Here is a 12,351-nt window from a genome sequence, read left to right on the forward strand (position 1 = left end):
CAGCCGCAACACATACATGGATAACCTGTTTGTTCGGCAATCCCCGCCTGGTTGCGGCTGTCGAACAGCCGCGAAACATGCAGCTGCGGAGACTCGAACATATTTTTCGAGCACACCGAAGTCATTCGGTTAGCACCCAAGCATGCTCAGATAACACCTTATGAAAGAGCATTTATGAAAACAGAGTGGTAAACTAAAGCTAAAAGAAGTTTCCTTTAATTCAGAAATAGAAATGTTCTTTTTCCACCCGTCCCATGACTACTACATGTCTCAGTTCACCCCTGGCTGATTTGTCTTCTGTAGCAATGGTCTCCTCCAAGTGACAGGACCCTATTTAGCGGTGTATCATTCCTCCAGACATTATTCCCAAACTGCAGGGCAGCGATGCTCATTATTTAATAAAAACAGGAAAAACAAGATCTGGTTGTTTCTTCTAAGCTTAGCTTCAGGTGTACCCTGTTATAGGTAATCCAAAAATTTCCATCAATTAATCACACTCCACAGAGGTTATGAGTCAACACGCATTTGATAGTATTAGGCTGCCGTCACACTAGCAGTATTTGGTCAGTATTTTACCTCAGTATTTGTAAGCCAAAACCAGGAGTGGAACAATTAGAGGAAAAGTATAATAGAAACATATGCTCCACTTCTGCATTTATCACCCACTCCTGGTTTTGGCTTACAAATACTGATGGAAAATACTGACCAAATACTGCTAGTGTGACGGCAGCCTTAGAAAGATGTAGTTGGACTGATCATCTAATTCCTCATCGGTGGGATCACAAATCACAGTAATCCCAGACCTGACTATCTGTAATGGCATTAATTATCTTGGTTCATTGTCATGAATGTTAGGACTAATGTTATTTCTTCTCCTAGGCCTGCCGGTACTATACCTCCCACTGGCATGTAGTGAATTTCAAGTATGAACAATACTCCGGAGACCTCCGTCAGCTGCTTCAGTAAGTGCTCCATCGCTGGTTAATATACCTGTGCCACAGTCATAATGGCTGCACATGGTATTATATCGATGTTGTACTGTCATTACAATTGTAAGCTTTGACCGCCTAAGGCCGGCGTCACACTTAGCGTATGTAAATACGGTCCGATTATTACGGCCGTAATACGCAGAAATGTTCCCAAAATAGTGATCCGTATGTCATCCGTAGGCAGGGTGTGTCAGCGTATTTTGCGCATGGCATCCTCCGTATGTAATCCGTATGGCATCCGTACTGCGATATTTTCTCGCAGGCTTGCAAAACCGACATCTAATGGTTTATGAGCTCAAATGTTCGTTAAAACATATATACGGTATGTGTATATATATATATATATATATATATATATATGTCATTGAGACACACACATATATATATATATATATATATATATATATATATATATATATATATACTGCATATATATTTAACTCAGCGCGAGATATGTGAAAAGCCGGTAATTCAATTGCCGGCTTTTCATTTCTCCTTCCCAAACCTGACAGGATATGAGACATGGTTTACATACAGTAAACCATCTCATATCCCTTTTTTTGCATATTCCACACTACTAATGTTAGTAGTGTGTATGTGCAAAATTTGGGCGCTGTAGCTTGTAAAATAAAGGGTTAAATGGCGGAAAAAATTGGCGTGGGCTCTCGCGCAATTTTCTCCGCCAGAGTGGTAAAGCCAGTGACTGAGGACAGATATTAATAGCCTAGAGAGGGTCCATGGTTATTGGCCCCCCCTGGCTACAAACATCTGCCCCCAGCCACCACATCGGGAAGATGCGCCTATTCTGGCACTTGGCCACTCTCTTCCCACTCCCGTGTAGCGGTGGGGTATGGGGTAATGAAGGGTTAATGTCACCTTGCTATTGTAAGGTGACATTAAGCCAGATTAATAATGGAGAGGCGTCAATTATGTCACCTATCCATTATTAATCCAATAGTACGAAATGGTTAATAAAACACACACACACATTATTTAAAAGTATTTTAATGAAATAAAGACACAGGGTGTTGTAATATTTTATTATACTGGTAATCCACCTGAAGACCCTCGTTCTGTAACAAAGGAAAAATAAAAAAACAACAATATCTCATACCTTCCGTCGCTCAGGTCAAGTCCCACGAAGTAAATCCATCTGAAGGGGTTAAATCATTTTACAGTCAGGAGCTCTGCTAAAGCAGTGTTCGTGCCTGTAAAACCCCCGGGGAATGAATGGAAAGCAGGGTGACCTGTAGTTACCTTGAGTCGCGGTGAGGCGCCCTCTGCTGGATGTCCTCATATGAACTCGAGCGTGGGAACTTTTCCAAGGCTCCAGTTCATGAGGACATCCAGCAGAGGGCGCATCACCGCAACTACAGGTCATTCCCCTGCAATCCAGAATAGAATAGAAGACCGTATAATACTGATCCGTAAAATACGGCAGATAGGAGCTGGGACATAGAGAATCATTGGGCCGTGTGTTATGCTTATTTTACGGATGTATTTTCTGCGCTCACACGTCCGTAAAACTCGCTAGTGTGACGCCGGCCTAAGACTTACAAGTCTATTTTTGTCCCAGTATGCATTAGTGTTTTTTTTTTTTAATTAAATAAAAAAAGTAAATTTGAAGGGCTGCAAATATCAAATTAATTGAATGGGCGCCTGTTTGATTTAGTGGTTGTCCTGAAAAGTAAGAAAGCATGCAGCAGGTAACAAAGCACTGACAGATGATTTAGATGCTAACATTCAGCTCGTCTTGTTCCGGTTTGTAGTATGATATAAAATGAGGCTTTTTAAACAGTGCAGTAAAAGTAGAACATGTTATAGTGCGCAGCGCAGATAATGAAGCTGAACAGCATGGCGAGAGCTTTAGTTCGGTTCATAAGATGCATGACACAATTCTGCCACATAAATCAGCGCCGTCTCATCTTGGCATAGAGGCAGTGCCCTCCAGCAGTCTGGCACAGTCATATCGTCGCTTGGAAAATGTTTAGGTTAGGTGGGCTGATCATAAAATATTTGGGTCATTTTTGTGTCCTCTTTATGTAGAATCGTTCCTGCTTTGTACATGCATTGTTCAGTTTTTCCTGTCTGTGACACGGTGTCACGAGTGTGTCATGTCCTCCTGGGAGATCTGGGTTTAGGTTATCTTACAGTGTTCTATGCCACAGAATGGTAAGGTATCTGTAAGAAATGGATGGAAAACGGATGGTCCGTATTCCGTCCTTTTTTTTCTCGCACCCATTGACTTGCATTGGGAGGTCTCATCCGAGACTCGCAGCATGGTGCGATTTTTTCTTAGTCCGATTTCGGCTGAGAAAAAAAATCGCAAATGAGAAGTCACCAATTGAATAACATTTGTCTGGGTGCAATCTGATTTTTTATCGGATTGCACTCGTCCGATTTTCTCTCAAGTGAGTATGACCCCCTAGCCTGTGTGTTTTGTTCCTCATATTAAATGGACTTCATTTCTTTGGTGCTGAGGAAGTTAACAACTCTTTGTATGCTGGTTAGAGACATGCAGCTCCATCTCACAGCTGCTCCTGACCTGGACATTTTCTCTCTATAAAACCTGGCCAGACCTTCTCATCCCTGCCTGAGAAAAGTTTTGCTTCTTGGTTTGCTGGGGATGCTGTGCTGAAGTTGGAGTTTGTAGTTGCTGCTGGAGATTGTTGTTTGCTGTTTTTGGGTGTATGCTTTTTCCATTAGTCTATTCCTATTTGGTTTGCACCTTCCTATCCTTCCCTTTATTCCTCTCTATCCTTGGTGAGTGTTTTTGCATTTAAGTTGCTTTTTGTTTTCCCTGTTTATATTATGTGTATATTCAATAACATACCTGTCCCAGGCCTCCTGGGGGAGGGGATAGCATAGTAAGGTCGGAGACTCGGGCCTCTCTACCTTTAAGAGTACTCCTGGGACAGGTATAGTCCCAGTTAGGGTCCCAGTTCCAGGGACAGTTTGAGGCCCCCCTTCCTTACCGAAGACAGTCACAGTGTGTCATTTGGGCAGAATGCACTGAAAGCTATATAATAAATAATATTTTGGTTGCTTCCTCAGAAATCCCAAGATTGAGGGCTTCCTCTGTTCTTAGCCTGTTATTGAATGGTCTCGTCAAACTCCTAGTGTTTGTGTTAGTTAATGGCAAAACTAATATATGCATACATGAGGGTCAACATACGTAGCAGTTTAATGTAAAGAGGACTTGTCTCCAGATCAAAAATGACCTGATTTTGCTCTTAATCCTGATGCTCCCCAGCATTTCACTTTTTAATTTATTAATTCTCCCATACAGATCCAGAGATAAGGGCCTTTTTATTTAGTGCAAATTTTGATATTCTTTACCAAGAGGGTGTGGCCCATAGGGTAATAATGCAAAGCAGCTTTAAGACTCACCCATAGGGAATTATATGAGCTGTGCCCTCTTGTAAAGACCATAAAAATTAGCACGAAAAAAGCCATATATATCTCTGGAACCATATGACAGATTAAAAAATAGATAATAAAAACCCAGAACATTCATGGGAGCATCTGGAATAAAATAAGAGCTGAAATGGCCACTTCTGTCCTGGTGACAGGTCCTCTTTAACAGTTACCCCACACAACTATCCAATGAACTCTGTACATGTGTGACTAATTGAATACACTGATCAATCTGTGAGATGATACTTGTCGGCTTTACAGATATTTTATTAATTTTGTGTATTCTTCATAATACAATAATTCTGTGGCATACTTCCTATAATTCTACATTGTAACATCCCTCTGTTATCCCTACAAAAGATGTATGAACAAACTGATATCTGGGTGATATTAGATTTAAATGTGTCCATCTTAGGCTATATTCACACGTTGCATTTTTGGAGCCTTTTTTTTAAGCATTTTTTAATGCAAATTTTCAGCTGCGTTTCACAGTACCAGCAAAGTCAAAGAGATTTCAGAAATCTCATGCACACACCTTGTTTTTTTTCCTGACTGTTTTGTTATAAGAGCTTGGTTGTTTCAAAATGCAGCATGTCCCTTTTTTCACAATTTTTGCAGCGTTTTTCACCCATTGAAAGTAATGGGTAGTGCAAAAACACTGCAAAAACACAGGGAAAAAAAGGCAGATATCAGGTTTTGCTGCTTTTTTGGTGCCAAAACCTGATGAAGTTGAATCAGAATATTGTTTTGCGCACTAACATTTATCAGTATGCGCAATAGACAAATGCACCCTGACTCATCAATAAAAACGCACCAACTAGGAGTAGCTGCCTCCATATACAATAAACAAAACTCTGTAGTGCTAAAGCACGTCAATGTGAAATATATAAAATATGAGTAACAATACGGCTTCTGAATACTAGGGAAAAATGCACATAGCACATAATTTGGCTAAGTTATGTAATCCTGAAGGAGCTGCAGAGTTCCCAAGCAAAGACTGAACTATCTGTCAACAAGACCACAATAAGCCATACACTTCATAGAGGAAAAGTAGCCAGAAAAAAAGCCTTTATTTAGGCACACAAATTGTAAGGTTCGTTTTGAGTTTGCCAAAAGACATATGGGAGATTCCTCAAATGTATGGAGGAAGGTCCTGTGGTCAGATGAGACCAAACTGTAACTTTTTGGTCACCAGGGTAAACGCTATGTCTGGCTCTAAATCAACACAGATCATCACCCCAAGGGAATATGGATGGTGCAAAATACAGGGTTGTTCTTGAGCAAAACCTGTTTCTATCTGCCAGTGATTTGAGAATGGGAAGGAGGTTACCTTCCAACAAGACAATTACCCAAAGTATCCTGCTAAAGCAACAACCGAGTGGTTTAAGGGAAACATGTATGTTTTGGAGTGGCCTATTCTAAGCCCAGACCTTAATCCAATCTGTGTTCAGACTTGAAGATTGCTGGTCACCAGAGGAAACCATCTAACTTGAAAGAGCTGGAGCAGTTTTGCTTTGAGGAATTGGTAAAAATCCCAGTGGCAAGATGTGGAAAGCTCATAGAGACTTATCCAAAGTGATTTGAAGCTGTTATTGCTGAAACAGTATGCTCTACAAAGTATACTGACATTTTCAGTTATTTAGTTCTATTTGTTGTTTGCTTCACAGTAAAGAGAAAACTAAATGTTCACAGTTGTAGGCATGTTCTTCATATGAACTGATACAAACCCTCGAAAAAAAGCAAGTGACATTCCCGGTTGTAAGGTAGCAAAACATGAATAATATGGGGGGACGGGGATACTTTTTCAAGCCACTGTAAATTGTAAGTGGCGACAGTTCCTTCTCAGTCTACTGGGCACCATAACTTTCTCTTCTTAACCCCTTTCTGCCATTGGACGTACTATTCCGTCCATGTGGGGTGGGCCCTACTTCCCAAGGACGGAATAGTACGTCCAGCACGATCGGCCGCGCTTACGGGGGGAGCGCGGCCGATCGCGGCCGGGTGTCAGCTGCCTATCGCAGCTGACATCCGGCACTATGTGCCAGGAGCGGTCACGGACCGCCCCCGGCACATTAACCCCCGGCACACCGCGATCAAACATGATCGCGGTGTGCCGGCGGTACAGGGAAGCATCGCGCAGGGAGGGGGCTCCCTGCGTGCTTCCCTGAGATCCCCGGAGCAACGCGATGTGATCGCGTTGCTGCGAGGGTCTCCTACCTCCTATCCCTGCAGGCCCCGGATCCAAAATGGCCGCGGGGCTGCATCCGGGTCCTGCAGGGATTACTTCCGGGTGCCGTGCAGGCTGCAGATGAAAGCTGCAGCCTGCACGGCTGTAAGTGAGATCGGTGATCTGACAGAGTGCTGTGCACACTGTCAGATCAGCGATCTGTAATGTCCCTCCCTGGGACAAAGTAAAAAAGTTAAAAAAAAAATTCCCATATGTGTAAAAAAAAAAAAAAAAAATTCCTAAATAAATAAATTAAAAAAAAATATTATTCCCATAAATACATTCCTTTATCTAAATAAAAAAAATCAAACAATAAAAGTACACATATTTAGTATCGCCGTGTCCGAAACGACCCCACCTATAAAACTATATCACTAGTTAACCCCTTCAGTGAACACCGTAAAAAAAAAAAAAAAAAACGAGGCTAAAAACAACACTTTATTCTCATACCGCCAAACAAAAAGTAGAATAACACGCGATCAAAAAGTCAGATATAAATAACCATGGTACCGCTGCAAACGTCATCTTGTCCCGCAAAAAACGAGCCGCCACACAGCATCATCAGCGATAAATAAAAAAGTTATAGTCCTCAGAATAAAGCGATGCCAAAATAATTATTTTTTCTATAAAATAGTTTTTATCGTATAAAAGCGCCAAAACATAAAAAAAATTATAGAAATGAGGTGTCGCTGTAATCGTACTGACCCGAAGAATAAAACTGCTTTATCAATTTTATCAAACGCGGATCGGTATAAACGCCTCCCCCAAAAGAAATTCATGAATAGCTGGTTTTTGGTAATTCTGCCTCACAAAAATCGGAATAAAAAGCGATCAAAAAATCTCCCGTGCCCGAGCATGTTACCAATAAAAACGTCAACTCGTTCCGCAAAAAACAAGATCTCACATGACTCTGTGGACTCAAATATGGAAAAATTATAGCTCTCAAAATGTGGTAACGCAAAAAATATTTTTTGCAATAAAAAGCTTCTTTCAGTGTGTGACAGCTGCCAATCATAAAAATCCGCTAAAAAACCCGCTATAAAAGTAAATGAAACCCTCCTTCATCACCCCCTTAGTTAGGGAAAAATAAAAAAATTTAAAAAATGTATTTATTTCCATTTTACCATTAGGGCTAGGGTTAGGGCTAGGGCTAGGGTTAGGGTTAGGGTTGGGGCTAGGGTTAGGGCTAGGGTTAGGGTTGGGGCTAGGGTTAGGGCTAGGGTTGGGGCTAGGGTTAGGGTTGGGGCTAGGGTTAGGTTGGGGCTAGGGTTAGGGTTGGGGCTAGGGTTAGGGTTGGGGCTAGGGTTAGGGCTAGGGTTAGGGTTAAGGCTACAGTTAGGGTTGGGGCTAAAGTTAGGGTTAGGGTTGGGGCTAAAGTTAGGGTTAGGACTACATCTACGGTTGGGAATAGGGTTTGGATTAGGGTTAGGGGTGTGTCTGGGTTAGAGGTGTGGTTAGGGTTACCGTTGGGATTAGGGTTAGGGGTGTGTTTGGATTAGGGTTTCAGTTATAATTGGGGGGTTTCCACTGTTTAGGCACATCAGGGGCTCTCCAAACGCGACATGGCGTCCGATCTCAATTTCAGCCAATTCTGCGTTGAAAAAGTAAAACAGTGCTCCTTCCCTTCCGAGCTCTCCCGTGCGCCCAAACAGGGGTTTACCCCAACATATGGGGTATCAGCGTACTCGGAACACATTGGAGAACAACTTTTGGGGTCCAATTTCTCCTGTTACCCTTGGGAAAATACAAAACTGGGGGCTAAAAAATAATTTTTGTGGAAAAAAAAATATTTTTTATTTGCATGGCTCTGCGTTATAAACTGTAGTGAAACAATTGGGGGTTCAAAGCTCTCACAACACATCTAGATGAGTTCCTTAGGGGGTCTACTTTCCAAAATGGTGTCACTTGTGGGGGGTTTCTACTGTTTAGGTACATTAGGGCCTCTGCAAACGCAATGTGACGCCTGCAGACCATTCCATCTAAGTCTGCATTCCAAATGGCGCTCCTTCCCTTCCGAGCCCTCCCATGCGCCCAAACGGTGGTTCCCCTCCACATATGGGGTATCAGCGTACTCAAGACAAATTGGACAACAATTTTTGGGGTCCAATTTCTCCTGTTACCCTTGGGAAAATACAAAACTGGGGGCTAAAAAATAATTTTGGGGGAAATTTATTTATTTTTTTTTCACGGCTATGCGTTATAAACTGTAGTGAAACACTTGAGGGTTCAAAACTCTCACAACACATCTAGATGAGTTGCTTAGGGGGTCTACTTTCCAAAATGGTGTCACTTGTGGTTTTTTTTTACTGTTTAGGTACATTAGGGCTCTGCAAACGCAATGTGACGCCTGCAGACCATTCCATCTAAGTCTGCATTCAAAATGGCGCTCCATCCCTTCCGAGCCCTCCCGTGCGCCCAAACAGTGGTTCCCCCCCACATATGGGGTATCAGCGTACTCAGGACAAATTGGACAACAACTTTTGGGGTCCAATTTCTCCTGTTACCCTCGGGAAAATACAAAACTGGGGGCTAAAAAATAATTTTTGTGGGAAAAAAATGTTTGTTTTATTTTTACGGCTCTGCATTATAAACTTCTGTGAAGCAGTTGGTGGGTCAAAGTGCTCACTACACCTCTAGATAAGTTCCTTAGGGGGTCTACTTTCCAAAATGGTGTCACTTGTGGGGGAGTTTCAATGTTTAGGCACATCAGTGGCTCTCCAAACGCAACATGGGGTCCCATCTCAATTCCTGTCAATTTTGCAGTGAAAAGTCAAACGGCGCTCCTTCCCTTCCGAGCTCTCCCATGTGCCCAAACAGTGGTTTACACCCACATATGGGGTATCAGCGTACTCAGGACAAATTGTACAACAACTTTTGGGGTCCAATTTCTTCTCTTACCCTTGGGAAAATAAAAAAATTGGGGTGAAAAGATAATTTTTGTGAAAAAATATGATTTTTTATTTTTACGGTTCTGCATTATAAACTTCTGTGAAGCACTTGGTGGGTCAAAGTGCTCACCACACCTCTAGATAAGTTCCTTAGGGGGTCTACTTTCCAAAATGGTGTCACTTGTGGGGGGTTTCAATGTTTAGGCATATCAGGGGCTCTCCAAACGCAACATGGCGTCCCATCTCAATTCCAGTCAATTTTGCATTGAAAAGTCAAATGGCGCTCCTTCGCTTCCGAGCTCTGTCATGCGCCCAAACAGTGGTTTACCCCCACATATGGGGTATCGGCGTACTCAGGACAAATTGTACAACATCTTTTGGGGTCCATTTTCTCCTGTTACCCTTGGTAAAATAAAACAAATTGGAGCTGAAGTAAATTTTGTGTGAAAAAAAAGTTAAATGCTCATTTTTATTTAAACATTCCAAAAATTCCTGTGAAACACCTTAAGGGTTAATAAACTTCTTGAAGGTGGTTTTGAGCACCTTGAGGGGTGCAGTTTTTAGAATGGTGTCACACTTGGGTATTTTCTATCATATATACCCCTCAAAATGACTTCAAATGAGATGTGGTCCCTAAAAAAAAATGGTGTTGTGAAAATGAGAAATTGCTGGTCAAATTTTAACCCTTATAACTCCCTAACAAAAAAAAATTTTGGTTCCAAAATTGTGCTGATGTAAAGTAGACATGTGGGAAATGTTACTTATTAAGTATTTTGTGTGACATATCACTGTGATTTAATTGCATAAAAATTCAAAGTTGGAAATTTCCGTTTTTTTCACAAATAAATGCATGTAATATCAAAGAAATTTTACCACTATCATGAAGTACAATATGTCACGAGAAAACAGTGTCAGAATCACCGGGATCCGTTGAAGCGTTCCAGAGTTATAACCTCATAAAGGGACAGTGGTCAGAATTGTAAAAATTGGCCCGGTCCATAACGTGCAAACCACCCTTGGGGGTGAAGGGGTTAAAATCCAAGCCAAAGAATAAAGATAGAGAATCGAGTGCCACAGAAAGCGACTAATGATTAAAAACCTATTTTCTATCTAGATATAAATAATATGATTGTAATATTATGCCTCTTTTTTTTCTTTTTTCACAGAAATGAATCTAAGAATGAAAAGCTTCCCTCACATTCCTTCGAAATTGACCATGAAGAAGCTGATAAGGATGAGGTAAACCAAATCCTATTCCAGATACTTGAATAATGAGCTCGCCTCATCAGCTCGTGATAAAAACAGATAAAAGCAAATATGCATTGTTCTTGGGTTTCGCGAAAAAAACTTACATTTTTCTTATCTCATTCAGGATACCACGTCCCTGTCGTCTTCGAAAGGAGGTGGAGGAGGAGGGTCAGGAGTTTTTAAATCTGGCTGGCTGTATAAAGGGAATTTTAATAGCACTGTGAACAATAGCATTACTGTACGGGTAAGTAGACAGCATTACTATGCCTTTGTATAAGCAGAGCTGACCACCCCCTCAGTTTGTGGATAGTTGTATATCATTACGTAGAGTGTGTCTGTTCGTTTGTCGAGACTTTGACTTTTGATCAGACTGTAGTAGAATTCTTCTTCTAAATAAACATTTCTCTTTCTTTCTTTCAGTCCTTCAAAAAACGTTTCTTCCAGTTGACTCAGCTTTCTGATAACTCTTACATTATGAATTTTTACAAAGATGAAAAAATCTCTAAGGAGCCTAAGGGCTGCATATTCTTAGACTCGTGCACAGGCGTTATCCAGGTTGGTGTTTGTGGAGCTTCCATTCATGGTGGTGTGGGAATAACCTTATAATTAATGTATAAATAAGAGCTTCATAAACATTATTTGGTCTTTTACTGGTTACAAATGAATTGAGCAATTAGTATTTTTAATTTTTCATATCATCTCCATAGACCTTTCCTTACTCGGCTGTTAATGAACAACACATCAATAAGTCATATACTATTTTACCGCAGTTTTACCGATGGCAGAAGTGTGTTTGCCTCATAGAATATTTTGTAGGCGTCTTAATACATGGAACATACTGAAACTTATCACTTGTGCACATTTACTCTTTATTGCTGCTGTTTTGAATTACATACCACCATCAAGATACTTACGGCATGTAAAACGCTGTGGGCATGCTGTGTACATTTATGCCCATTTTGATATTGACTGGCACCACATGGACAAAAGTATTGGGCACCTACACATTTCACCTACAGGAGCTTTCATAACATCCCATTTTACATCCATAGCCATTAATATATGGTAGGTCCTTCCTTTGCCGTTGGAACAGCCTCTACTCTTCCTGAAAAATTTGGAGTGTATCTGAACATAAATGCATCTGACTCTTTATATGTGCTATTCTACTTTAGACTTTCATTGAATATTGATTATAATTTTTGATTAGTATAAGCACATTATCTATTTACTGTATATGAATCATTTCCTAGCACCCATAGATTATTAACACCATGTAGTGCTACAGGCCCTCTGCAACTTTAGGTTAATTTGTCGCTATATGTTATGAGCTGGTGGTTTAGGAGCAACATGGGATGTGCTCTGGGGGTGGTGGTACCTGTACTGACCGCAGTTCCTGAGCTTAACACAACACTAGAAGTAGCCGTGGGATGTTCCTGTCACTCCCTAGACACCTCGTCACAGCCGGAGGACTAACTACGCCTAAAGATAGAAACAGGAAAGCTATCTTGCCTCAGAGAAAATCCCCAAAGGATAGGACAGCCCCCCACAAATATTGACTGTGAGTGGAGAGGGAAATGACATA

At 41.2% G+C, this 12,351-nt stretch overlaps 1 protein-coding gene across 6 annotated transcripts in view; it reads left to right on the forward strand.

Annotated features, from left to right (window-relative positions):
• The window catches only part of DOCK10 (dedicator of cytokinesis 10), a 500,094-nt gene that overhangs the window by 279,746 nt on the left and 207,997 nt on the right, over positions 1-12,351 (forward strand). For all 6 annotated transcript variants that reach the window (XM_077290787.1, XM_077290784.1, XM_077290788.1 and 3 more), the window contains exons 4-7: positions 880-962; positions 10,688-10,760; positions 10,894-11,013; positions 11,190-11,324. In XM_077290787.1, coding sequence (XP_077146902.1) covers positions 880-962; positions 10,688-10,760; positions 10,894-11,013; positions 11,190-11,324 — 411 coding nt within the window. The remainder of the gene's footprint in view (positions 1-879; positions 963-10,687; positions 10,761-10,893; positions 11,014-11,189; positions 11,325-12,351) is intronic.

The sequence above is a fragment of the Ranitomeya variabilis genome, chromosome 2 (genome assembly GCF_051348905.1).
Source record: "Ranitomeya variabilis isolate aRanVar5 chromosome 2, aRanVar5.hap1, whole genome shotgun sequence".
NCBI classification, from domain to species: Eukaryota; Metazoa; Chordata; class Amphibia; order Anura; family Dendrobatidae; genus Ranitomeya; species Ranitomeya variabilis.